Source organism: Delphinus delphis, chromosome 3 (genome assembly GCF_949987515.2).
Source record: "Delphinus delphis chromosome 3, mDelDel1.2, whole genome shotgun sequence".
Taxonomy (NCBI): domain Eukaryota; kingdom Metazoa; phylum Chordata; class Mammalia; order Artiodactyla; family Delphinidae; genus Delphinus; species Delphinus delphis.
In genome coordinates this window covers 50,402,198-50,428,845 of record NC_082685.1, presented here as the reverse complement: position 1 = coordinate 50,428,845, position 26,648 = coordinate 50,402,198, and the positions used below count along the sequence as shown (strand labels likewise).

General features: G+C 42.6%; 1 protein-coding gene across 2 annotated transcripts in view; it reads right to left on the bottom strand.

Moving 5' to 3' along the window:
* The window catches only part of PPP2R2B (protein phosphatase 2 regulatory subunit Bbeta), a 431,534-nt gene that overhangs the window by 77,341 nt on the left and 327,545 nt on the right, over window positions 1-26,648 (bottom strand). For both annotated transcript variants that reach the window (XM_060008592.1, XM_060008593.1), the window contains one exon: window positions 21,937-22,049. In XM_060008592.1, the coding sequence (XP_059864575.1) occupies window positions 21,937-22,049 (113 nt within the window). The remainder of the gene's footprint in view (window positions 1-21,936; window positions 22,050-26,648) is intronic.

The window sequence follows — 26,648 nt, the reverse complement described above, 5'->3', positions numbered from 1 at the left end:
TCATTTCCTAACTTGAGTTCCTAGTGCTAATAATTTAGACTTCTAACAGTCTCTTGTTCAAAGAGAGTAAAGCACAATTGGTCACTATTCCCTGGATAGAAATTTTATTTTGTTTGGAATGCTGTTATAATTGCCTTTCAATCTTCTTCAAGCAATGAATCCACTGCTTTAACTCTCTTATACACTCTCTCCCCGTGTGCCTGTCAATCTTACGCGGCAATCACGTGTTTTTCAGACTAGCTCATTAAACTGTATTAGACTAAGAGTGTATCCTGAACTGGATAAGATTTGGTCATTACTTCTTCTGGAACAACATACTATTTTGGATGACTTACTCCTGGTCGAGTTTTAACTGACACGTTTATGTTATTATTCACTAAGACCCTGGGGTCTTTTTTACACATTCACTTTGTCTTTCCACATTCTACACACGAATGGTTGAATTTGCTCTCCACGTGCACTAGCTCTGTGCTTTGTCCTCTTAGAACTCTACACCCTTTCTGTCCCCCTCAAGTTTTCAAGGTTGTCATCCATTTCCTCACTCACTCCTGACCTCTTCTTTGCCCCCTGGTTTTGTGAAATGGGAGCCTTTATAATGATGGGGTGGAGAAGGAAGGGTGACGGGGTGGACCTTATAGCCTTTAAGGTTGACTCATAGGATTATAAGCTCCATTAATTTTTTTTCTTCCTGAAGGAAGAAATATGAATTATTTTCTCAAACAGGCAAAGCAGAGGACCTCTTTAAAAACCATAAGGTTCTGAGGCTCACAGTGAAAAGGAAGGGAAAACTAATCATACAGAGGGAAAACAGGACACATCTGCATTTCATTTAAAATCACTGTAGTTGAACTTCAAATTACTCTACCTCATTCCCACCTACCTCACATTCTATTAAGGACTTATTTTGCCCTTCATCTAGGAATAATTATATACTGAACTGCATCACGTATGCATTAGTATGTGGATTCAAGTACCTATGCTTAGCATAAGCCAGAAAAAAGAAAAGGAAGGAAACACATTTGAATAATGTTGACTGTTGCAACTGCATTCCATTCAATGGTTGGAGGCACCCAAGTAAGTGTGACATGTGGGCAGTGGATCTGCTCTTTCCTCAGGCAGATCCGTACGGATATCATCTCCCAGCATCTTGATGTGCTGAATGAGCTACTAAGGTTTAAAGAAGTCTATTTTTTCATAAATGGCCTTCCACATTTGGGGTATAGCTTTATATTGTACATTATTCTTTATATTATGCATATTTACGTGTGAATATCATTTTGTACAGAGTTTATAAAAAAAACTATGTACGCTATATCATATGGGTAATTTAAGGGATTCTTCAAGGATATTTTTATGGGATGACTTTGGAATCTATCCTGTGCAAAATTGCCCACTTTACTGACCCTTTTTCAGGATCAGCAGAGGCAGGATTCAAACATAATCTGAATTCACAGCCCATACTTTTTCTATCACACCAGGGAATCTAAAATCTTGATACTTTTAAGACTCTTCATTAGAATATCCTGGGGATCTTCTATCTTCCTTTGTCAAGGTCTAACTTACAGTAAGATATTCTAACACTTGGAAGAGTTAATGTAACTATTTCCAAGCGATATTTGTTGAGCACTTACTAGATGCAAGGCGCTACTGGTATACTATGGCTATGGAATCATCTTTTTCCAAAAGCAGCTCACAAATTGACAAGACAAAACGAAGAGTCCAATCACACAAGAAACTCATCACATAATTTGTAGGCAGGGGTCAATAACAGGGCCTTGTAAGTAATGATAAGGACTTTGGAATTCGTTCTAGGTGATAGGGGAAAATATCTGAGGCTCTTAATAGGGTAATGAATGATCTGATCTATAATTTAAAAACATCATACGAAGTGCAATGTGGTTATCAGATTGTGAAATGTGAGGGGGAAGAGAGTGAGTGAATGTAGGAAGAATAATTGGAAGGTTCTTTTACATGGTAGTGATGGATATAGGTAAGAAACAAGCTAGCTGAACTTGGGAAGGAATTGAAAGAGAAAATAAAACAATTATAGAGAGATAAACTGCTTTGAAGGAAGAACAGTAAAACACAGAGAAAAATCTGAAAAATATAGTTATCAACACGGTTTATAAGCATGAGGAAATGACACAAAACAAAGTGGAAAAGTACTAAGACATAAAAATCAGTGGAAAGCAGATTATATTTTCAGAAAAGAAAGAGGATCCAATGTATGTATTATCGTTCGTCATGAAGAGACCAAAAGAAGTGAACAGGAAAAAATACTTAAAATATGTTTTTTAAAAATGCCTGCAACAAAGAGTTAAATCCAAGACTGCAAGGATTGAAAGGGTACAGTATACCAACAAAAAGTGATGAGAGTTAATACCAAGGCATACTCCGGTGAAGTTATTTCACTTCAAGTATAAAGAAGATTTATGGGTTATACAGAGCTTTAAAAATGAGTCAAATTTATAAGAGGTAAAAATAAGGCTGGTTTCAGACTTCTCTCCACAGTAAACCCCACGTCAGAAACAGAACCAAACAGTGTCCACAAAGTTATAAAGATTTTATATTCTTTCGGGCTGTGATTTAGCATAGAAGCAAAATTCTTAAGCAGGCAAAAACTCAGGGAACACCATATTTATGAGCTTCTACTAGAATGTAAGCTCCGTAGTGGTAGGGTCTGCTTCCATAGTGTTTTCCATTTTCTCACCAGCACCCAACACACAGAGCATTACACATAATAGACACTCCACAAATGTTTGTTGATTGAATTTAAAAACTTTTTTATGTGACGAAAATTGGACACTTTCTCATTCAGAGAGTCCCAGACTGCTTTTTTCATCAGAACCACCTGAGAGCTGTTAAAGAGAAAAAGAAAATACGGATTGCCCAGGTTCACACTTTGAGATTCAAACTCAGTTGGGCTTGGGTATCTTGATTTTTAAAAAGCTCCCAAATAGCCGCAGGGAAATTAGCCTAGTGCTTGTCAAACCTCAGTTCTTTTAGCATCCTCTTCAAGTTTTTTTACCTTATCTATTTACCCAGACTATTATTTACTTAATATTTTCTTTAAATGAATCTGCTTTTTATAAACTCCATTAGTTTTGATAGGGATCTTTACATCACAGCAATACATGAAAAACTAGTTTTCAATGAACTGCCAAAAAACCAGAAGAATGTTATAAAAATAAATACAACGAAAAAATGTTCTTCCATTCTAGACAGATACGGTCACTTGAAAGGACTCAGAGCTTAAGGCCAGCTCTCAGTTTAAAAAAATTAAGATGTATAAGTGTTATTAGACGGGTTAACACAATATTAACTCAAAGTAAGACTTTGGGCTTCCTGTAATCGGAACAATTTTAAAAAGAAATAAAAAGAGAAAAACTTCAGTTATGTGATTCAAAGACAGTTACTTAAAGCTGTCTTGTACCAAGAGAAACATATAGCCCAGACTTTGGGGAACACAGTAATCTTTGAAGGTGACCATCATCGTATCTGGCCATTAGGTGATTAATAATATGTTGATTTCAATTATTTATAGGTAACCTACTTTGTGTAAAGCGCAAGTCTGGGTCTTGGGAATAAGACAACAAATGAGATAGGCTCTGTCCTTAGGTTGTTCAATGCTATTTCACCTGCCTTTTCACAGAGTTATTTGCATAAACAAAGAGTAGTTCCCCCTTTACCCGTGGTTTTGCTTTCCGTAGTTTCAATTAACTGTAGGCAGCTACAGTCAAAAATATTAAATGGAAAATTCCAGAAACAAACAATTCTTAAGTTTTAAGTTGCACGTTGTTCTGAGTAGCGTGATGAAATCTAGCAGACGTGACTCACCCCTCTGTCCATACGCTGCCCGTGAGTCACGTAGTAGTCCTCTCGGTTATCAAATTGACTGTCGAGGTATCGCAGTGCTTGCATTCAAGTAAGCCTTATTTTACTTAGTAATAGGCCTAAAGCATAAGAGGAGTGATGCTGGCAATTCAGATATCCTCTTACTGTGCCTAATTTATAAGTTAAACTTTACCACAGGTACGTATGCATAGGAAAAAACATAGTATCAATATATTTAGGGCTCTGTACTACCTGCAGTTTTGGCCATCCACTGGCAGCTCTTGAAATATACCCCCTGCAAATCAGGGGGGCCCACTGTAGAGAGCTGGGACCCCTGAATGGTCACTGACTGCGTCTCTCTCACCCATGTATGGCCGCAGCTTCCAAACCCCAAAAAGTGTGGGATTGTGTCTTTTACATTTGCTTCCTATAATCGTTAATAGTACCTAATGCTTCCAGAGGGCTGCTATATGCTCTCACCTAATCCTCACAACCACCGTACAAAGCAGGGACGGTAAGTGGTGGTAAACCTCATTTCTCAGATGAGAACATAGAGGCACAGCTCTGACAGGAAGCCCTATCCAGCCTGGAGAGCATAAATCTACCGACCTGACTAGCTGAGATCCTTACTATAGTAAGGCTTTTCTTCTATAGTATTACCTGCTACAGCTATTTAAATCCCATTTCCTTATCCTGGTGTGATCAGAAAAGGAGCACGTGACTCTAATGGTTAAAGGGGAAAATGCAGAGAATCAAGGCAGGTGCAGATGGGCACTGTTGGACCGAGAATTAATTTAAATGATAAGCAAAACAAAGGGAGGGAATAAGGGGAAGATTTCACTGGAGGTTAAGAGAAAAATAATGGGCTCTTTTTCTAAACACAAAAGGAGAATGTAAGTGGTAAAGAAGGAATCCAGGCTGCTGGAGCCTGGCAGGGGGCAATTTGTTGATTGACAAGTAAGAATGTGACAAAAAGAAAGACACAAAGGAGGAAAATTATTTGCTGCAGTTCTCACAATGGGAGATGTCCAAGGAGGCAAGGGATGTAAATTTCCCAGGGGAAGAAGATTATGTAGTAAGATGCTTGTCTTCAAGTCCTCAAAAGGCAAAGCACTGATTATTGTTTGTTTGTTTGTTTGTTTTAAAGCGTTGGGTTTGATGCTGAACAAGGATCAAATGATACAAGTGGCCCTTGATACTGGCAGGTGTCTGAAGCTGTTCGGAGTACGTGAAAGTTAGGACTAAATATTCCCAAATCTCATAATGATTGAGTCAGAGAAGATCTAGATTTGCTTAGGGAGTGGGCTCAATGGATTTCTGTGGACCCTCCCAGAGAGGGGAGGAGAGTCTAGAATTGGAGGCAAAAGAATAGCTTCTCAACTAGGATACTGCTGGAGTGGGGGCATGCCTTGAAAGACACAGAAAGGGTAAGCAGAGTTCATCCAAACATTACAGATGAAAGTTACATTATCCCTCCTGACAGGGGAAACCACTAGTAGAAACTGAGATAATTAAGGACAGCTAGGGAAAATGGAAACCATACTATGGTACAGCATGCAAACAAATGAAGGTGGAGGACAAAGCTCCCTTCCTATGTAAGCAGTATAGGCAGCTGTTCAGTTTGGAGTGTTCATTTAACTTCTTGTTAATTTCCAAGTCTTGGAAGGAGTCTGACTCAAGACTCTCCCCAACGATTTATTTTTCCTTCATGAGAACTCTTTCATTTAAAGTGACATTCTATTCTAGATATATTTACAGGCATGCAATTTCTTTTGTCTTGAAGTATAGAAAAGGAGACAAACCAGCTCTTGCGTTGTGACACCAAATACAGAGAGGCATTTTCATTTTTTAAGGTTGCAGATTTAGGCGAGCTAAGTTTACAGACTGTTTGGAATTTCAATCTCTCAACATATACGGCACTTGCAAATGCTTCTGATCATACTTTTTTTTTTCTTCCCCAGGAGGGACCAATGCCAGTAAAGCTCATCTGCCTGAGTTACGGCTTTTTCCCTCCGATAATCAGTAAAAATTATGCAAAGGCACAGTGCTGTTATCAAACAGAAATAGAGAGCGATGTAATTCTACCTGATCATCTGGCCTGGCACATTGTTTTTCCAGAATCTATCTCACCACAGATGCTGGCAGAATGCTTTTTATATTAAAAAAAAAAAAAAAAAACAGACCAATTAAGGGGAAAATTTCTGGAAAGTCAATTTTGATATCCAGTGTTGTATTTGAATTTGCAAATGTTAGACAGGTTGGTAACGAGCTTGTGCTGGAAGAGAAAAATAGAATTTTTTTTAATGATCAAGACAAAGGAGAAAATATCAAGAGAACTTCTTTTGGTTGTTTTTATTTAAGGAAGTGACCTGCTTGGAATGTTTCTCTTTATTGCTAATAGAAAATAAAGGCAGAGAGTCTAACGTCTGACAGTGGATCCTCTGACCTAGGCAGAAAATACTGCATTTCTGATGACTGACGGTTAGAGGCTGAGGCGGAGAAACTAAAGGAAGATTCGCAACCAGAGTCCTGGGTCAACTTTTTTTTTTTTTTTTTGGCGGTACGTGGGCCTCTCACTGTTGTGGCCTCTCCCGTTGCGGAGCACAGGCTCCGGACGCGCAGGCCCAGCGGCCATGGCCCAGCCACTCCGCGGCATCTGGGATTCTCCCGGACCGGGGCACGAACCCGTGTCCCCTGCATCGGCAGGTGGACTCTCAACCACTGCGCCACCAGGGAAGTCCCCTGGGTCAACTTTGAACAACTTTACAGGCAGTTCTTGATGCTACCACCCCTTAGGCCGCTCACCTGAGACGTGGCTGCAGCTTCTTCCCTACAAAGGAGTTACTACTAAGGCACATAAAGTTTCTTAGCTCAGGGAGAACTTGAAAGTTCACTGGTCCTTCAAACACAGGTCTGGCACTGTGGGAACACACTTACTTCAACTTATCCAGAGAGATTCAAATTGATGATTTATTTTCCAGTATCTCCTAATCTTTGCTTACAGAGTTTCATTAAGAATCTTTAATGGGGGGCTTCCCTAGTGGCGCAGTGGTTCAGAATCTGCCTGCTAATGCAGGGGACACGGGCTCGAGCCCTGGTCTGGGAGGACCCCACATGCCGCGGAGCAACTAGGCCCGTGCACCACAACTACTGAGCCTGCGTGCCTGGAGCCTGTGCTCCGCAACAAGAGAGGCCGCGACAGTGAGAGGCCCGCGCACTGCAATGAAGAGTGGCCCCCGCTCGCCGCAACTGGAGAAAGCCCTCGCACGGAAATGAAGACCCAAACAACCAAAAATAAATAAATTAATTAATTAAAAAAAAAGAAAAACAGAATCTTTAATGGGAATTTCTTTTAGGCCAGAGATGTGTCATTCACTAAAGAGTCTTAAACATTAGGGTTGATATGTCTTAGGCAAATAAACTCTAACCATAGGATCAAGTTAGAAGTCTCTTCCCTCTTACCTATCCTCACAGAACTGTATGCTTCTATCCAAAAGCAGCAGCTGGGGTCTACCAGTTGTCTCTCTGTTCTGAGACTTCTTGATTTCCAAACTGGAGCTAGTTACCTATTATGGAATGGTCACTACTAAAAGCTGGACACTGTGTTAGTATTGTTTTTCTGATAACAAGTCCTATGATATAGGTACTTGATTGATGATAAAACTGATACTTTGAGAGCTTAAGTAGAAGCCCCAAAGCCATACAAAGACAGAGCTGGGATTTGAATCCAGAGCTGTTCCTTTAAAGTCTGTTAACCGCTACACTAGACTCTTCCCCAGAATGGTTCCCACTGTGGGCTTTCCTCCCCTACCAGAGGTTAAGTGGAAAGAAGTTGGCCTCACGTTTCTCCTGGCAATGAGGATATTTTGCTCACACCTTCAGAACAAACAGGCAATTCTTTTGTTTTACTGTATCCATATGACTTGTTCCTTCAGCTCCCGTATCTCTTTGTGTACTGTCTTGACTCATTTTGGGTTTGTTCACATAAAATATACCGCATTTCTCTTCTAGGTCCCAGGGAATTTTAACTGTCAGCCAACACATTTCAGGTTATGTTGTAATTTTGAAGATCTGCTTCTCTTTAAAATACGCAAAGGGTGGAAAAGAAGAAAGGCTCCTCCGTTATTGGCAGCAGGAATATCTGGGCTGGACAAATACCTGGCCCCCTTTTCACACAACTGCCACTGACCAAAGTCCCTTTCAAAAGCCCTGGGAACCGGATTTAACTCTGTCTATCCTGGAGAATGAAGCAGCTCCCCCACAGTTTTGCTCACTCTGTCTAGAGTAGCCCAGATGAAACACAAAAGAGTGTTTCTTGAGGTCTGTGGTAGAAGTCAGTAGTTTGAGTTTACTCTGTGCTGGGGCTTCTCCACCTGGAATCTTCCAGGCTCTCATGTTTTGCGAGCTACTTGGTATTTTATGGACATGAAATGCAGTGAGGCTTTGGGCACTGCCCAATCGATTTCAACTTTTAAATCTGTATTGAACATCTTCTGACTTCCTGTCCTTCATTCATTTTTCAGTTTTATGCTCTTTTTTTCTCCCCCCAAGAAATACACTGATATCCTGGATGATAAGAGAGCAGGTTAGCCACTGTTGGCCCCTAACTCTCAGAGATTTCTGCCCAGTGAATGCGAGAAAGGAAAATGCAAGAAAGGCAACAATAGCAATGATGATTATGGTGATTACACAATCGGGAAATCTAGGAACACACAGAGAACAAGCACAGTACCAAACTCGCTCCCCTTTAGAGTCTGGGAAACCTTTGGTGGCGGCTATTGCTAGATTAGCAATAGAAGCCTTAGGAAATGCCAGGGAAACAACTCGCCCCTTCCTAGAGCCAGTGGGCATTTGTCTCTGTCGTTCCTCTGGGCATGGGGCCCTGTTCTCTCTGCATGGATAGCAGAGCAAATCCTGTTAAGGTGCCAAGCGAGAGCTCTTTGATATGGTTCTGCACTGCTACACAACCTCAGTCCTTGCTTTCTCTCTCTCTGGCCCAATTCTTGCATGGAAAATTGAGGTAATGATTTATATGCCGTTAGTAGTTCTGACAGGTACACTCGATCTTGGCTTCCTCCAGCCCCAGGACTAATCGGAAGCTTATCTTTTCCTTTGTGTAACAGGGAGCTGTCAGGTTCTATGACCCTCCAAACAATTCAATCACTCATGGGAGGATTCACCTTGGAGGGAGGACACCTTGATACTGGAGGAGCTCCATGGAGGCCATGCCCTGACATGTATCAAAACAGTGGCAGTCAAGGGCTAGAGGGCAACATGGCCACACTGACCAAATGCCACTGGTTTCTGGAATGTAAACTTGTCCTATCCACCAGGAGTTTTCTATGTTGTGCTGGCAGCTTTTCTGCCTTGGTGTATATCCTGTCTTGGGTGCAGAACATTGAGCTACTGAGCAAAGAAGAGCTGTTTCAAAAAATGACCAGAGCAGAGAAGAAAGGGTTTGCATTGCTCTTGGGAGAAAGAGCAAATTCCCTAGCAAGGTCTGTGATGGCCGTAACCTGGCTGCCTTGTCACCTGCATCTTGCTGGTACTACACATCCCCTGGGATCAGCATTCCAGCCACTTTGGCCTTCGTTCCATCGCCTGTTCTCTGGTGCAACTTCCCAACCTCAGGGGCTTTGTCCACGGCATTGCCTCTGCCTGGAAGGTGCCTCCCTCTCCTCTCCTTACCTACCTCCTGCTTCAGCTCTATTATTAACTGCTCAAGAAATTATTCTCTGTGCTTCCTGAATGGAGCAATTCCTCCATCATCTGCTCTCCTATGCACCTCTGAAGCCCCCGTCCCAGGGTCAGTTTTACATCAGGGGCATTTGATTCATGCCCTTCCCACCAAAAGAGACTGAGGGCATGAGGTCATGGGCAGGGACCGTGCCATTCATGTTCACTGCTGTAATTCTAGGGCCTATCACCATGCCTGGCTTACAGTAGATACTCAATAAATACCTATGGAATTAGTGAAAAAATGAAAAAGCAAGAGACCTAGGCGGCACCTATGTTCTTCACGGATTTGACCATCAAGTAGGGAAAGGCACATTTAATCAGGACTGGTGTGACAGCCATCTGAGAGTTCATGTGCAGAGATGACTTTATTATGGGAAGGAATGATGGTGACCAAGTGTGACTTTGTTTTGTCACTTCTGTCTCAGGATCTAACCTGACAACTCCTGAACGCCTGCTTTCTTGTCTGCATTGATAGTCTCATATATCCCCTCCTTAGGATGCTTTTCCCAGTTGCTCTTTGAATTTGGAAAGCAAATTATTATTTTTTTTAAATCAAGCTTTCAGAAGTTTCTAAACATCTGCGTGTTTGGAATTGAAAGGGCAGGATAACTGGATGAAGTTTTCACCTTGTGGCTGGATGTTCTGGCATTAAACAGACCATGTCCTCATTTAACTCAAAGTTGCAGAATTCTCAACTCCTGAAAATAATTAGAGGAAGTGGGATCTCAGGGCAGAATAGAAAATGTTGAGAAGGGGTTGAGGCAGTGTTTAAATACATAACAGGACTGACCGTGATGGCAGGCATGGGGACACGAGGTTGGTGCTGTTACTATTTTCAAATAAAAGCTTGTAGCCAGCTAATTCCTCACTGAATTATAAGCCCCATGTGAGGACAGGGACCACACATGACACTCTATATGTGGAAACTTTTTTTAATAGATGCATATTAGATAGATGATAGCTTACACAGAAGGAAACATTTACGAACAGTGATGGTTTTTAGATTGGCTAAAGGGTCATTTCTGTTTCAAGAAGTCTCTGACAATAGGATAAAGCCCACATTGGCCCACATGGGTGAGAACCATTGCTATTGGGAGTCCAGATAACATGGTGGTTAAGAGTGGGGGTCTTCAGTCAGACAGTCAGGGGTGAACTCTGGTTCTGCTACTTGCTAGCGAACAACCTTGCACTAGTTGCTTCCTCCATATGGAGCTCAGTTTCCTTAGCTGGGAAATGACGATAATAGTTTTCAGCTGATACGGTTAAGGTGAAGATTAAATGAGGAAGCATGCAAAGTGCCTGGAATAGTGTCAGGCACTAGAAAGTTCTCGGTTAATGTTAATGAACTTGTATGTCAAGAGGGAGGCTCTGTTAAGGCTCTTTCTCCATCATGGGATTCTGAGACTGGACGGCAGGAAAATGGGGGTAGAAACGCTGCCAGGCTAACCCCTGTTCCCTGACCCAATTCCTTCAGTCAGCATCTCCCAAAGTGAGGTCTATCGCTGTACTACTCAAAATAACGGATCCCTGAACTGTTTGCTAATGGTCCGTGACAAGATAAGGAGCTCAAGCCAGAATCAGTGCACTGCTTCATCCATCGAGAAAGTCTTGCTATGGAAAATAAAAGTGTCAGCTGAGGGCTTCCCTAGTGGCGCAGTGGTTGAGAGTCCGCCTGCCGATGCAGGGGACACGGGTTCGCGCCCCGGTCCGGGAAGATCCCACATGCTGCGGAGTGGTTGGGCCCGTGAGCCATGGTCGCTGAGCCTGCGCGTCCGGAGCCTGTGCTCCGCAACGGGAGAGGCCGCAGCAGTGAGAGGCCCGCGTACCGCAAAAAAAAAAAAAAAAAAAAAGTCAGCTGAACTATACAGTGGATTAGTGATGTGAATGATTCATATTCTGGTACAAGCTCTTTATCTTGTTGTGGACCGACACTGGGCCAAGGACCACGTTTTGAGTAAAATGTTAAAAAGAACAGTAATCCCATAAATTGGGAAAAGTGTTTTTCATGGTCAGTTAGGCTTGGTGGAAAATAATGCATGCACTATATTTTTCTTAGACTTTGATATTGTATATTAGTATATTACAGGTCTTGAGAAACCCCAAAGTAAATAAATTTGTTTAAATGTATTTAAGCTAGGATTTACCATATTTTCTTGAGCAAGAAACATTTGTGAGCATGTATGTGTGTGTGTTTTTACAACCGCTTTTAACAATTTTTCTGGTAAAGGACACGAGCTCAACTGATCATCTGATGAAAACAACAAATTCCAAGAGTGTGATCCGCTCTCCTCCATCCAACTACATACAAATCTAGGACCTTTCCGGTAGAAATTCATTTCCTACTGGCTCAGTCATTCTAAGGAAACCAGAGAATTAAATCTTTTTCCAGTTGATAACAATCTCCTTTAACATAAAACTACCCTTATAAAATATTTTTGTCCAACCGGTTTCTTATACTTATGCACCAAAGAAAAGAAAGTATCTTCCTATATACACTAACCTCTAGGGAAATACTTAAAACTTTTTCTCTGCTAAGGACGGGTATTTAAAAATCAGTGCACCAGTGGAAGTCTGGTTAGCAATGTACTAAGATCAAAGTGATCTTGTTTTCTATTGAACTTGACTCCAAATCCATTTTGTGTTAATGATTTTCTAGAAAACTCTTATGTATAATGAGCAGAGGCCTTAGAATTCCTCTTGTGATTTCAAATGAGTTCTTTGCATAACTTGGTAGCAAAAGGGACCCAGGCTCATATTTTTGATCTCTATTTAAATAAGCCCAATTGAAAAACAAATACTATAAATCAGCTCTAGGCTATGTTAACATTCTAAGGTTTCCTGAACAATGGGCTTCTTGGTACTTTGTGCCGTGTGCACGCCTGCACACGCATACACATGCGTGTGTAGTTTCAGGGGCTGGACCTCACACCTCTTACTCAAGCAAAAGTGAGCTCACATTGGAGAGCCAGGACCTGGTCTGGGGACAATGTCTTTCCCATGACACTCATAATTCAGATAATTCCATCTGAAAGATTCAGAAAATGGAGATACGTTTCTTCCTCGAATCATCCAATTATGCCCTGGATTTTCCATTTACTTTAAAAGTATACAGAGAGCCCTTTAAAGGAAAAGATGGAGAAAATCATTCTAATAACTTCTCTTTTGAGAAAAATCCATCTGGGTCAGTGTGAATTAGGTTTGACCCAATGACAAGATCCTTGCTTGCAAAGCCTGGAAAAGGTTGGCAACCTGCCCCGGCCTGACCAACCGACCCACATCTCCAAAATTCAGACCATTTAATGACCAAAGTTAGGAAGAGAGAATGGGTCATAGTCTAGAATACTGTGCCTCCTGCCCAGGGATTCTCAAGATAAACTGCACCAGAGACCATGGAAACATCGAGATTTTCTTCTCTAACATGATCCTTTTCTTCTTCTGGTACTCGTGGACTTCTCAGCTTCCCACTGTCATTGAGTGTACCTGTGGGGAGTGTCATTTACTAGTTCCTATCACATTCGAGAAGCCATGGCTGCCTTCCAAAGGGGTTGGGAGCAAGAGACAAAGAGAACTTGCTCTTAAGACAGGTATAGGATTCTGCTTATATTTACATTTATCTTGGATCTAATTACTACATGGTAAATGCAGCACAACGAAGGTAGCTTTGAGATGAAAGAAAATATCTTCTTGTCAGTGAAAATATTCTGAATCCAAGGCAGCTTTGGAGGGCCAGGGCAAACACACATTCAAAATAAAGCAGAATGGATTGCTGGATTCACTAGTATCAAAACATAATGCTGCTTTGAACTTTTTCCATATATTCATCAGACTTTCCTGAAACTCCTGGTTGTCCAGGTGAAAGACAAGATGGGAAGGAAGAGGAGAAAGGTAATAACATATAGCGAGCATCTGACAATCGTAAGGCATCACACCAGTACTGTCAACACGTTACTCTATTTTATTAGCATGACCTCTGTGGGAAGAATGTAGGATGAGTTCCATTTTTCAGATGATGGCTGAGATGTGGTCAGAGCCCTAGCCCTTTAAAAATGTGACTCAGCCCCTTAGTAGCTGCAGCCCTTGGGTAAGTAACTTCAGCTTTCTGAATCAAATGTCCACATCTGTCAAATGTCTCAAACCCAGCTGATCTTCAGAACTACGTGGGATACGGCTGAGAACTATGGGTAGATCTCTTGGCCCTGTGCCTGGACATTCTGAATCAGTCAGCTGGGGATGATTTAAGACATTTCTAGACTCTGAGGATCATCCAGATTTGGTAAACCATGATCTAATTCCACGCATCCTTTCTGCTCCACTTCCCCCCCGCCCCCGCAAACAAAACGGAAACCCCACCTGGGCCCAAGGTTCCTGCAGCATCTACCATCTCCTTCATGGTTTCTTCCCTAGTCCCTGCTTACTCATATTTTAGTTTATACCAAATATTCAGATGAATATATCAGGCATTCTATTTCGTACAAGAGGTAGGATAGTAGTATGGATTTTAGAATCATAAAGACATGAATTCAGGGACTTCCTTGGTGGTCCAGTGGTTAAGTCGCCATGCTTCCACTGCAGTGGGCACGGGTTCGATCCCTGATCAGGCAACTAAGATCTCACATGCTGTGCGGCATGGCCAAAAAATAGAAGAAAAAAAATAAATAAAGCCATGGATTCAAGTCCAAGTACTACCACTTACTAGCGTCTGACCTCAGGCGGGCTGTTTAACCTCTCTGGCTTTGGTTCTCGCATCTCTGAAATGAGGTTTATTACCTTCATCATAGGTTTATCTTGAAGAATAAATGAGCCAACATACGGAGCGTCCCTGGAACAGAGCAGATGCTAATCCATGTCCGCTGCTCTTATTATTATTTCAGGTAGTTCCTTTGCCTCACATTGAACCCAACTAATGTTGTCTCACTGAATATTAGCCTAAGAACAGGGACATCCACAAGTGTCACCCCTAAAAGGCAAAACATGTCAACACACTGAGGCTTGGTGGTGAGGGTAGTGCCCGGGGTTCCTGTGGAGTGCTTTCTGATCCCATACATGAAACCCCATGACACAGACTGATAGAATCAGATAATGATGGCCATCAATAACGATAACAGAAATTATTATTTATTTTCATAAACACAGAGTCCGTGCGTCCTGCTGAGTTACACACATCACATGCCAGCACTCACTTGTGCGGTAGTCAATCAATGGGGGATTGCAATATCCCCTCGCTGAGACAGGAGGGGGAAGGGATGGAGTGGAGGTGGAGAAATTACCCACACCAGAGTGACACATTCACAAAGTTAATCTAATCCAGGGGCCGTCCGGGTGCCACTGCGAGCATGTGAATATGCAGCAGCCTTGATTGATTTTGCACTGCAGTAGCTAAACACTTCATTTTTATTTGCAACAAATATAAGGAAAGGAAAGCTGAAGCTGTAAAAGCATTGGCTATGAAGCCCCTAGAGCATCAATACATCATAAAATGAAGTCTAGAAAAATTAAAAATGGGTACGGGAAGACTGTATCTGTCTCCTAAGAGGCCTCCGTTGTCGAGCAGAAGCCCAAAATGAAAACCTAAGGCAGGGATGGCCGACCCTGACTCGACCAGTAATTTGCCCTGTTACTGGCCTGGGATTACCCATTCTCCTGGAGTGAGCCTTATCACACGGTCGCCACGGAGGCAGCAAAAAACACAAAGGCTGTGTCTAGACCGAACACATTTCATTCTCGGTTCTGCCTCTCAGAGTCTCAGTTTCCTCTTTTCTTAATGGGGATAATCACATCCAGATCACCAGAAATAGGGAAAAGCAATTCATGTCCTACTGGCCCCCCAAGATCCTTGGGGGCATTAAATAAGACCCCCGCCCCTCCCCCCCCCCCCCCCCAGCATGAAAGGCCATCTATCCCTCAAGATGCATGTTGAAAATTCCTTCCTGGTCCTATAGCTCTCTCCTTCTGTTCTCCCTCTGAAGCGCTATGGCAATCTTCTGTGCTTTTCTCAGGACACTTACCCGATCCGGTGTTTCTCAAAGTTTGGCCCAGGGATCACCTGTGTCAGAATCACCCGGGGATTTTCTAAGGGGGATCTGGTCAGTGATGTTATTGGGTACAACTCAGACCTTCTAAACCAGAATCCCTAGTGATGAGGCCAGTGCCTGTGTTCTAAAATGCATCCCAGGAGACTGTGAGGGCACTGTGGTTTGAGAACCACTGCTTGAATTAATTTCATGTTGCAGCGACTTGCAACATTCCCCTCCCGGCCCCTGGAGGACACAGAGCATGTTTCACTCATCTTTGTAAGACCCGCTCTGTAGTATGTACTTTGCACGTTGCCTGGTGCATAGAAGGCACTCAATAAGTAGGATAAAAAATACATTGAAAAGTTCTACGTGTCAGATGCTATTATCCTCATTGTTGTCTAGATCAAGGACCATGCAATAAATAGTCCTGGATGATGGTGAAGGGCAGGAGCTGTGGGGTCAGATAGACCTGGGTTCCGTTCTTGGCTTTGCCACTTATTATCTGTGAGGTCTTAAGCCAGTGCTTACCTCCCCGATCCTCTGTTTACACACCTATAAAATGGGCATGATGCCTAAGCCATAGGATTGTGATGAAGAACCAACTATAAAATATACAGAAAACTGCTCAGTGTGGAGTCTGTCCCTAGGAAGGGCTGAATCAATGTAGTTGCTTTTATTGGTAAACTTAAACCAGTGGTCTGTTTAATCAGTTCTCTAGAAAACAGATCAGGCAGTTAAACTAGTTGTTTCACAAAAACGATCATTTTGGGGAAAAAAGTGTGTTTAGCCAAGCTGTCTAATCCCATGACCTGCTGGCAATAATCCTCAAGAAGTTCCCTTCAGAATTTGGAGCTGGTGAACGCTCATGTCGATTTGCCATGGTGTCTCAGGCTGTGGCTAGGAGGGCGTCTAAACTGCCATCAGTGGGATGTGTAAACATCAGGGTCATTCTAGGTGGAAAAATCACAGGCAAGTCACAAGAATGTGTGTGTCCTGAGCTGAGAGAAAGACAGAAGCTGTCACCGGCAGAAGGCATGTGTGTAAAAACATGATATAATTGAATCTTTTCTCTAAAATATAGTGCATCCATTGTGTGCTCAACCTGTGGCAGAAAAGCCTTTGCAGCCCTCACCCTCGCCCTCCAGTCCGCCCAAAATCTAGCTCCTACACTAAGAAAGCTTTGCCGAAGAATTCCGAGAGACACTGATAATGAAATTCCCCTGCTCTGCAATCATGAATGAGTATTTTCTTAGGATGTAGCTGTAGGGAATCATAAAGAAAAGCGTCAGATTTGGGGTCAGATGGATTAGGTTTGAATCCCAGCCCCACCACTTTCTAGCCATGAGATCTTGGAGCAAACAACCACTTGTCTACTCTGAAACTCAGTTTCCACTTCTCTGTAATCTATTCATTTGACAAACATACCCTGAATACCTACCATGTGCCGGAGCTACAGGAGAGGAGACGCGTGGTTCCTGCTTTCACGGAGCTTACATTTCAGGGGAGGGGGAGGGGAGGCCGACCGTGGACTAATGATACATCTGGCCAGGAGGAAAGTTAAGAATAAAGGGGCAGGGTAAGGACACCGAGAGTGAACGGGAAGATGTGAGTGTGCTACTTCCCCTACAGGATTCTAGGAGAGCTTCTCTGAGAAGGTGGCACGTAAGCAGAGACTTAAATGAAAGGAGGGAGGGAGGCTTTGCCTGATCCAGAGAGGATAACCGAACCCGAGAGAGTTACTGTTAGGACAGAATGATATAAGGGTACACAATCCAGCACCTGGCATATAGGAAGCACTCAAAAATGTGGCTATTATTATTATTAATATTAGCTGTAAGGAATATCCATTAGAAAACCTGAGTTCATTACATCCCCTTCATTTTGGGGAGTTATGGTGTCACAGGTTGGGAGCTCACACCTTCCAGACAGACTCTGTGTAACTCTTCTGTAACTGGTTCAAAAGCACATTTCCACCTGGCCTAGGTTCCCAGGGCGCTGGCAGCCAATCCTAACGAGGGAAATAGTAACTCCAGGCTCATTCTGCACAGATAAGTACGCTAGGTATGACTTCTCACCACCCATCTCCCCTCCCGGGCTGATTAAGTTACACGAACCGTGAGTTTCCGTTGCCAAGAAAGGGCTCTGAGGTCTTCTTAGCTGTGGGTATTGGGAGGTTGGAAAGAAGGGCATGGAGAATCTTGCTAAGTGGAAGTACATAAGACCTCAAGGTGAGGTCAGAGGTCAGAGGTATGAAAACTCCGTGTGTGAATGTGTGGGTGAGAGAGAAAAAGGGAGGGAGGGGGAGGGAGGGAGAGGGAGACACATGCATACACCCTGACCTAGAATAATAATGGCACTAATTATTAAGAAAAGCATTTAAAATGCCCAATGTATGTGTCCAAGTTGAAGAGCCACAGCTCTTGATTTTCAATCCCAGCTCTGGAACAAGCAGTTGACAAACACTGGGCAAGTCATTTTCCCTCTCTGAGGCAGCATCAGGTTGAAGGGCTCAGGGTCCCATAGATCAAGGTTTGACGCTTAGCATGATCTTGGGCATCTCACTGAAACTCTGTGAAGCGCATCTGTTCAATGGGTATTTAACAGTGAACTGTACCTCATGAAGTGGCCAATGCAGATACAGCGTGCAGCATGGTGCATGGCAGATAGTAAATGCACAGTAAATACTAGATCCCAGCATCTTCACCTGCCTTCCCACTTGGCTGGTCTGAAGATGAATCAGGGAATTAAGTAAGTAAACACTTTGTGATAAAAATGGTATTTTACAGGGCTTCCCTGGTGGCGCAGTGGTTGAGAGCCCGCCTGCCGATGCAGGGGATGTGGGTTCGTGTCCCCATCTGGGAAGATCCCACATGCCGCAGAATGTCTAGGCCCGTGAGCCATAGCTGCTGAACCTGCGCGTCTGGAGCCTGTGCTCCGCAATGGGAGAGGCCACAACAGTGAGAGGCCCGTGTACCACACACACACACAAAAAGGTATTTTACAGCTTATAAGGTGTTATTATTAAACCATCATCACGATTATTGCTTTGAATGTTATAATATTAAGCAGGAGATGTAGTGTCCATAGAAGTGCTTCTCAAAGTCTCTCTGGGTAATGAGTGATTGGATTTGAAAGGCTATCTTGCATGAAAAAAGGAAAAAAAACAACCACATTCGTACTTTGAAAAGCTGAACCTCCCAGCACTGAAACAGAACAGGTTCATTACTCAGTGAGGATTAATTAGCTGTTGGGTATTATTAAACATTCTCACTTTCAAGATCCACGTAGAACTGGAAACTATGAAGTGTACGAGAGGTACAGGGAAGTACCTGTACCTAGTACCTAGGTACTAGTACAGGGAAGTACCTAGTACAGCGAAGGAAACTAGGTACTAGTACAGGGAAGGAAACCTAGGTACTAGTACAGGGAAGTACCTAGTACAGGGAAGGAAAAAAAAAGCCACAATTGCTGGCGATGCAAATGTCAAGAGCAGAGCATGTTAGTAAATTATGGTCTGATTAATATCACATCAGCTCATTCTCTGTTTGGAGTCATTGTTCTGAAACTGGTTTTCAGGGTTGCCTGGTTCTTCTTCTACCACTGGGATCAAAAAGAAAGCAGGCTGGCCTCTTCAGTGTTTGCACTGAAAGAACACCGGAGTGTGGATGTTTACACTGAAATGAGGATACTTGAAAGCCTAGGAAGGTAGACGAGATGAAATCAGATACGAGTTTTACAATATGATAGCAAATGTGTCTCATGAGCTGGTACAATAACTTGAAATGACTGAAAAGTAACAGAGGCTCATAAAAACCAGAGCGTGGAGGAGCCTTAGAGATGATAAGAGTCCAGGGATAACAGATCCCTTCGTCTCAACCACCAGGGGCTCAGGATAAAAATGCAGATCCCGCTGGACCACGCAACTTGCTGAAGAGAATGACTGAGGCTGCGCCCTGGGAATCTGCATTTGTAACTGGCACCCATGGTTGCAGAACCACTGACTTTGTCCAGTCCTCTGCTCAGTTGCTTAGAAACTAAGCACGGAGAGAAGAAATGAGATTCACTGGCCCAGGGTCACAGATGGTTAATAAGGACGCAAGAACCAGAACTGGGGTTTTCTAAGTCCCAGCCACTCCTCAGGGCCTCCTTCCATGTTTGACATGTACAAGTCCACTTCATAACATCACTGTGTCACTTTGGGGACAACCTCTGTTCTAATGGAGCTTACATAGAGTCCTTCTCTCTTCTTCATCATGGGGATGACATCCTCCGGGGGCTAAATACAAGTATACAAAATCCCACTGGATGCATGGACAACTGGAATTCATAGTGGGGACTAGAGATGGCACCTGAGAAATTCCATCCACATAGCAAACAAGAGCAAGGTAACATCTGGGCAGAAGTTCACATTATAAACTCCCCAGTGGTGCCTAAGCCATCTGTTTTCTCCATACGATTACAAAGTCCGGAGGCGTGAAAGACTATCTTGTTCCTTCTGTATCACCAGTACTGTGCTTGCCACTTGGTAGACATCAGTGAATAGCTTGAGGAGTGAATACAAGAGTATAAAAAGTGTATGAAGAGAAAAATGGGAATTTTCTCAAACACACAGGCCTACTATCACTAGGGGGGAATAACAGTCATGAAAATGATGATGATGAGAGTAAGACTAGAAACCATCAGCAGGAACTAATATCACTGAGTGCTTTCTCTGAGTGAGACACTACACAGGCTAAGCTCTCTATCACACACAATACTGTACTGAATCTTCACAACAATCCCAGGAAGTAGCGACCATCCCTCATCCCTGTTGTGCAGATGTGACATGGGAGGCACAAGGACTTTAAGTAATGTGGCCAAGGCCACCATCCAGAAAGGAATGGAGCCAGAATTCTAACCCAGGACGGAGTGACTCAATGTTCATACTCTTCACTGTTCTTTCCTCCAGTCTCAAAACCTCTGAGCATTTAGAGCATCAACCCAATCTGATAAGGTAAACTTGTACGGTTGTTCTCCAGGTTGAAGGCATAGGCGGACGAGAGGAAACAGAGCAGCCAATGCTCGTTGGCCCAGAAGAAGCTCAGTAGAAGACCAGGTACCCACTACTACTGGGTACACACACGACAGCCTAGCATTATGGGCCGCAAAGAGTCTGTGCTCAAAAAGCATCTGCTGAATCAACAGATGAACAAATGAATGAATGAATGAACAAACCAACAAGCCAGCTGATCAGGCACACGATGATCATTCAATTCCCACATTTGCCTCTAAACATAGGACGACAACCTCTTTCCCCACAGGTATTGATACTTTAGTGTCTCTTCGCAGTTTTTGGTTTGCAGTAGAGCTGCTGGCATCTGAAAGCACATATTTTACCCAGTTCTGGAAGCGGCTAGGGGCCAGGGCTGGTCCCAACATGTGCCTGGCTTTACCGTTCACAATGAACACTCCAAAACTAAACTCATCACCCAGTCCCAGATCATTTTCATCTCTATCTAGAGAGCCTTCCTTTAAAAGTCCGCTTTTAGAAATCCATTTCTAACACCATTTCCCTAACAGACATATCCCAATCTCCCAGAACCAAATATAATTTCTCCCTCCTTCGATCAAACTGCAAACTCTCTGACTCTCATTGCATTTATCTTACTCTAGTTACTGTCATAAACATTTGCATACTAGTCCTACCCATCCTCTTTCCTTACCAGACTGTGCTTTTCTGGACAGCAGGTAGGAAGCTACCAAGACTAATAGTAGAGATCACTTCTTGCGTACCAGCCATGGAATAAGGGCTTTTCATCCTCACTGCATTTTAGCCTCAGAAACCCACACACAGTAAGGTACTAGGTTCACTGTTTTGCAGATGGAGAAACTAAAAATAACTTGCACGACAGAAGTTCAAAAAAGGGAGTGACTACGTGATAGTCTGGTAAGTGGCAGAATTTGAACCCAGGCCTGTTTGATTCAGAAGTTCATGTTCCGAATCACAAGACTCCAACTTCCTATCTGGGGAGTTCCATGCCTGTACCTTGAAGGTGCTCAAGACATGTTAGATGATGCAAACAGACAGAGGCTAAGAACATAGTAATGCATGGCAGTGACCCTGCAGGTAAGTCCTCAGGGGCAAAAGGAAACGTGGATTTATCGTCATCAGAGGTTGGTGCCTGTCCTGTTCCTTCACCTACCACCAGAAACTCACGTAGGCGGGGCCTCTGCTTGACCTCCCTCCCTCACACCTGAGAGGGGCAACCTATAGCAGCAGTCAGCACGCAGCCAAACTTCCCCTCCACTTCCCCTGACCTTGGTTGCCAAGGAAACTGAAAGAAGGTGGAAAACCAGCCATTGGGCTCACCCGCAAGGTGGTGATGGTGGCAGGATCCCGCAGCCGGCCCTCCTCATCTTTCAGGTTGTAGCCTTCCGGCCTCTTATCACGCTCGCTGACTTTCCACAGCTTCACAGTTTTATCTGCGGAGGGCAACCAGAGGAAATCACAATGATGGTGAGAGGAAACTGGTAAAGGAGTCTTTTTTTTTTTTTTTTTTGCGGGACCCAGTTGGGGGCGGTTGCAGGGAGAGGTGATGGTCACGATGGAAGGGACTGCTAGGGAAACTGGCTCATGTCAAGGGCTTCAGTGCATAAATCTCAAGGCCTCTGAAGGCAGAGCTCATGTTTCAAAATGAAAACATTTATTGTGCTGAGACAAACGGTTTCCCTGACAATGGGCTGTTAGATCTATAGCTTACATTTAAATTGGATCATTCAATAATATATCCTGAACACTGAATAAGAGTAGTCGCAACATACGTAGAATTAACGATGTAACCATGTTAGCGCTTTCCATGGAGAAGTTACTTAATATTCACAATAACCCTGAGATGCAGGTCCAATTATTATCCTCATTTCAGCATCCCACCTCACCAAACACTGTCCCTAGCATGACCTGAAAGGCCCTCCGTGACCTGCACCCCTACGTCCTCACACTTTATGATCTCACTGTCTACCCCACTCCCTGCCACTTCCTGTGCTCCTGCCACCCGGTTTCCTTACAGCTCCTTGTATAGGTTAATCCCACTCCAGCCTCAGGGCTTTTGCACTAGCTGCTCCTCCTGCCAGGAAAGCCCTTTACCCTCTTTTTCACAAGATTTGTTCCTTCACTTTGCTCTCCTCTGTTTATGTCCCAACCTCAGAGGGGGTCTTTCCCAACCAACCTACAGAAAGATGTTTTCCTCACCGTTCTGTATCCCCTCTTCCTGCTTTATTTTTATTCAGAGTACGTTTCACTCTCTGGCAATTTAATTATCTCGTCTCCCCCACAGTAATTTAAATATCATTGGAGGCAGGGATTCGGTCTGTCTTGTTCCTCACTGTATCTCCAGCATCTACAACAGTGCCTGGGGCATAGTGGATGTTCAAGAAATAGGAGTTGGATGAACGAATGCATCTCATTTACACAGTGCATCTTGTTAGCGGTACTCAGGGAAGTAAAATGAGAAGGAGATTCATCCAAATGCTTTCCCCTTGCAGTCTCTTTTCTGAGTCCCCAGCTGGAAATGACCTTTCTCAGTTCTGTACTGTCCCAGGACTCTACACCACTTGGTGACCCCTGTCATTCTCTACAGCAATACAACAGGGGTGAGGACTCCAATGCCTACAAGAGGTAGGCAGTGCCCGGGGAATGAGTGAAAGGGGGCGGGGCATCGGGGGAGCTGGAGATGGCATGCCCCACCTGCAGTCTTTTGATTCCATCTTTTAAAAATTGAAGTAGAGTTGATTTACAAGGTTGTGTTAGTTTCATGTGTACAGCACAGTGATTCAGGTATATGTACATACATATATACACACACACACACACACATATATATATATATACACACAGATATATATATCTATATATACTTTTTTCAGATTCTCTTCCCTTATAGATTATTACAAAATATTGAGTAGAGTTCCCTGTGCTATACAGTAGGTCCTTGTTGGTTATCTATTTTATATATAGTAGTGTGTATATGTTAATCTATTTTTTAAGGAAACATGCTTGGGCCAAACAGATCATGTCTGTGGTTGCATGCCTTTGTAGGCCTTTCTTATCAGATCCTGCGTTCATTATTTGTGCTAACTTCTCTTCTGGATGGCAGACACTCGACGGCTCCTCTGCGTCTTGCTCTGTGCCTACACAGGGTGGCTTTGGAAGCAGACAACCTCGGGTCCCATCCCGACTCCAACGCCAGCCACTACGTGGCCGAGGGTTGGGATTCACGTGCAGTAGGCGCCTAACTAGTCTTTGGGTGACAGACAAAGGGGAGTAGCAGATAAAGCAGGAGAAAAGGTACAGAGTGGCCAATTAAGTTTGAATTTCAGAAATATGAGTAATTTTTAGTATAAGTATGTCCTCAATACTCCAATCTTACAAATAGAGATAGTTAACTTCTCTACGCCTCAGTTTCTTTATATGTAAATTGGGGAAAACAGTGTCGTCCTCATGGGGCTCTTTGAGGATTAAATGAAAGAATGCACGTAGTGTTTAGCCCAGTGTTGCACTTCTAATAATGGTTCACAAATAGCAGTTGTTGTTAGAATTAGCAAACTGGGCAACTGTTCTGCAATAATAAGATGTTGCTCTGACAGCCTGAGCTTCATCCCATGATGATGTCAGCACATCTTACTTCCTGTCTGTAAGGCTGTCAGGGGAGGAAAGCCACCCCTGTATCCTGCCTATATTAGGATTCCCTTGCTCCTCTGCCCCTCATCTCCCTCCTCCATCTCTCCTTGGCAAATGCCTTGTCCTCAGCGGTCTGAAATGCACATTATGAAGTGGGCTTCCTGCAACAATTTGGCTACTCTAACAGAGAAGGGCCCGTTTCCTAATATGTGGGCATCACTTGGGCTGGTCATGTCTGCTGGCACACCTGTAAAGTCTACTAAGTGTAAGGTTTGTGCATTCAGCCCAACTTGTACTGGGACAGAAGGCGAAGAAGTCTTTCCCAGATGTTGGGTTGAATTTAGAATTTTCTATCTATACTCTTCTGGTCCTACCCTCTCTGAATATAGGCTGCATAATGACCCGCTTTTTAGGTTGAGAAGATGAAACGTGGGCCATATGTATTCAGTCATTTGATTAACTACTAATCAGAGATCAGAGCAGATTAGCTACTGTGGCTTAGAAGAACCCAAATCAGTGAATTTTAATACTGATTATTTTCTATTGCTGGGCTTTGGAATGTAGCCCATCCCAACTGCAAGGCAATTCTTCTTTTATATTTTTCACATTAGGAATGATAAATTGCTATACAGAGAAAGAGAGAAATTGGAGGTAAAACATAAAGAATAAAAATCCCTAAAATCCCTGCAGTCTGGGACAACCATTGTTAACATTTTACATAGTTCCTTGTAGTATTTTTTTCTATGCATTTTTTTGAAGAGGGCTACAAACCTATAATAATATCTCATATATAGATTTTACATTTCTCATTTTATTTTCTTCTTTTTATTACACAACTGGTACATAAAATTGTAGAAAATGAAAATGAACACAAAAAAATTAAAAACTCCTTCAATTCCAGTAGACAAAGACAATTACTATGAGAAATTTATGTATATCCTTGTATTATATTTGTGTGTGGAATTATATAACTTTTTAAATAGCTTTTAATAGATGTATCATGCTATACATAGTTTATAATACGCTTTCTTCCTATTTACCTATCTATACCAACATCTATTTCTACAAATACATAATGTATTTTATGTATTTAAAATACATAAAAGAATTAGTTAATAATTAAAGCGAGAATTAGTTAATAATTAAAGGTCTAGTAATGGGAGATTTATTAATAAACTATAGAAAAAAACATACAAGGGAATACCATGCAGTCATTGAAAATGTTATGGTATTTTAGGAGAAATATTTCATAATTAGGAAGGTATTCCTGTTATTATGTGTTATATTATTATATAAAAGAAATCTGGTTGCAAAACAGTTATAGAATATGTCATATTTTTGTTAAGAAACAAACAGATTTATCCATGCCTCTTTGCTTTTCTCTCTTTTTTTGGGGGGGTTCACGGGCCTCTCACTGTTGTGGCCTCTCCCGTCGCGGAGCACAGGCTCCGGACGTGCAGGCTCAGCGGCCATGGCTCACGGGCCCAGCCGCTCTGCGGCATGTGGGATCTTCCCGGACCGGGAAACGAACCCGTGTCCCCTGCATCGGCAGGCGGACTCTCAACCACTGCGCCACCAGGGAAGCCCTGCTTTTCTTTTTAAAAGACATTAATAGTGGTTCTCTCTGGATAGGAACCCTTTCCTTATCTTCATTTTGTTTCTCTGCATTTTCTAAATTTTTTACAATGAACGCTTATTACTCTCATAGCATGAAAAACAAATTAAGTATACCTTTTCCTCTCATCATAGGAATTAAGATAGAAGTAGACATTCTAGGTAAAGCAATGTGTCTTCATCTGGCAAATAATTTTAAGGTCTATCTTTACAACTGAAGGTTGGTTTTATTTTTCATTAAAATTTCTAAAGCTGGGCATGTATTCTAGCAGAAGATAAAAACTGTACCCAGCTATAATGAGATAAGCACAATTTTTTTTTAAAAAAAAGATAATTGATGGTGAATTCAATTCAATTCCCCATGGTTGGGGTGCCTGGAGTTATTCTTGACTTTATTATCACACAATTTTTCTTGATTCAGTAGCTTGAAGCTTTCTGGATAAAAAAGTCTGAGGAACATGTGGCTGTTACTATGAGTAATGGCTTTTTCTTTCTTCTGGCTGGCTCTCTGAGTAGTTTATCATTACTTGTGGCAGCTTTTAAACACAATCTTATCATCTATCTTCATTTTCTCTTTTGTACAGTAATTCCAATTGTCTTCCATTAATTTTTGCATGTTAACCTATTTGGCTTAAGGGGGATTCTCAACCTCAATATTAGTATAAAAAAGAAAATCACATATGAGCATGGGAATTTTTCTTCTAAGAATCATTTTGAGATGCTGTTGGCATATGAAATAGCATCCCAAATGGGAAGATAATATCCTTGTTAATCAAAAAACTATTTAAAAA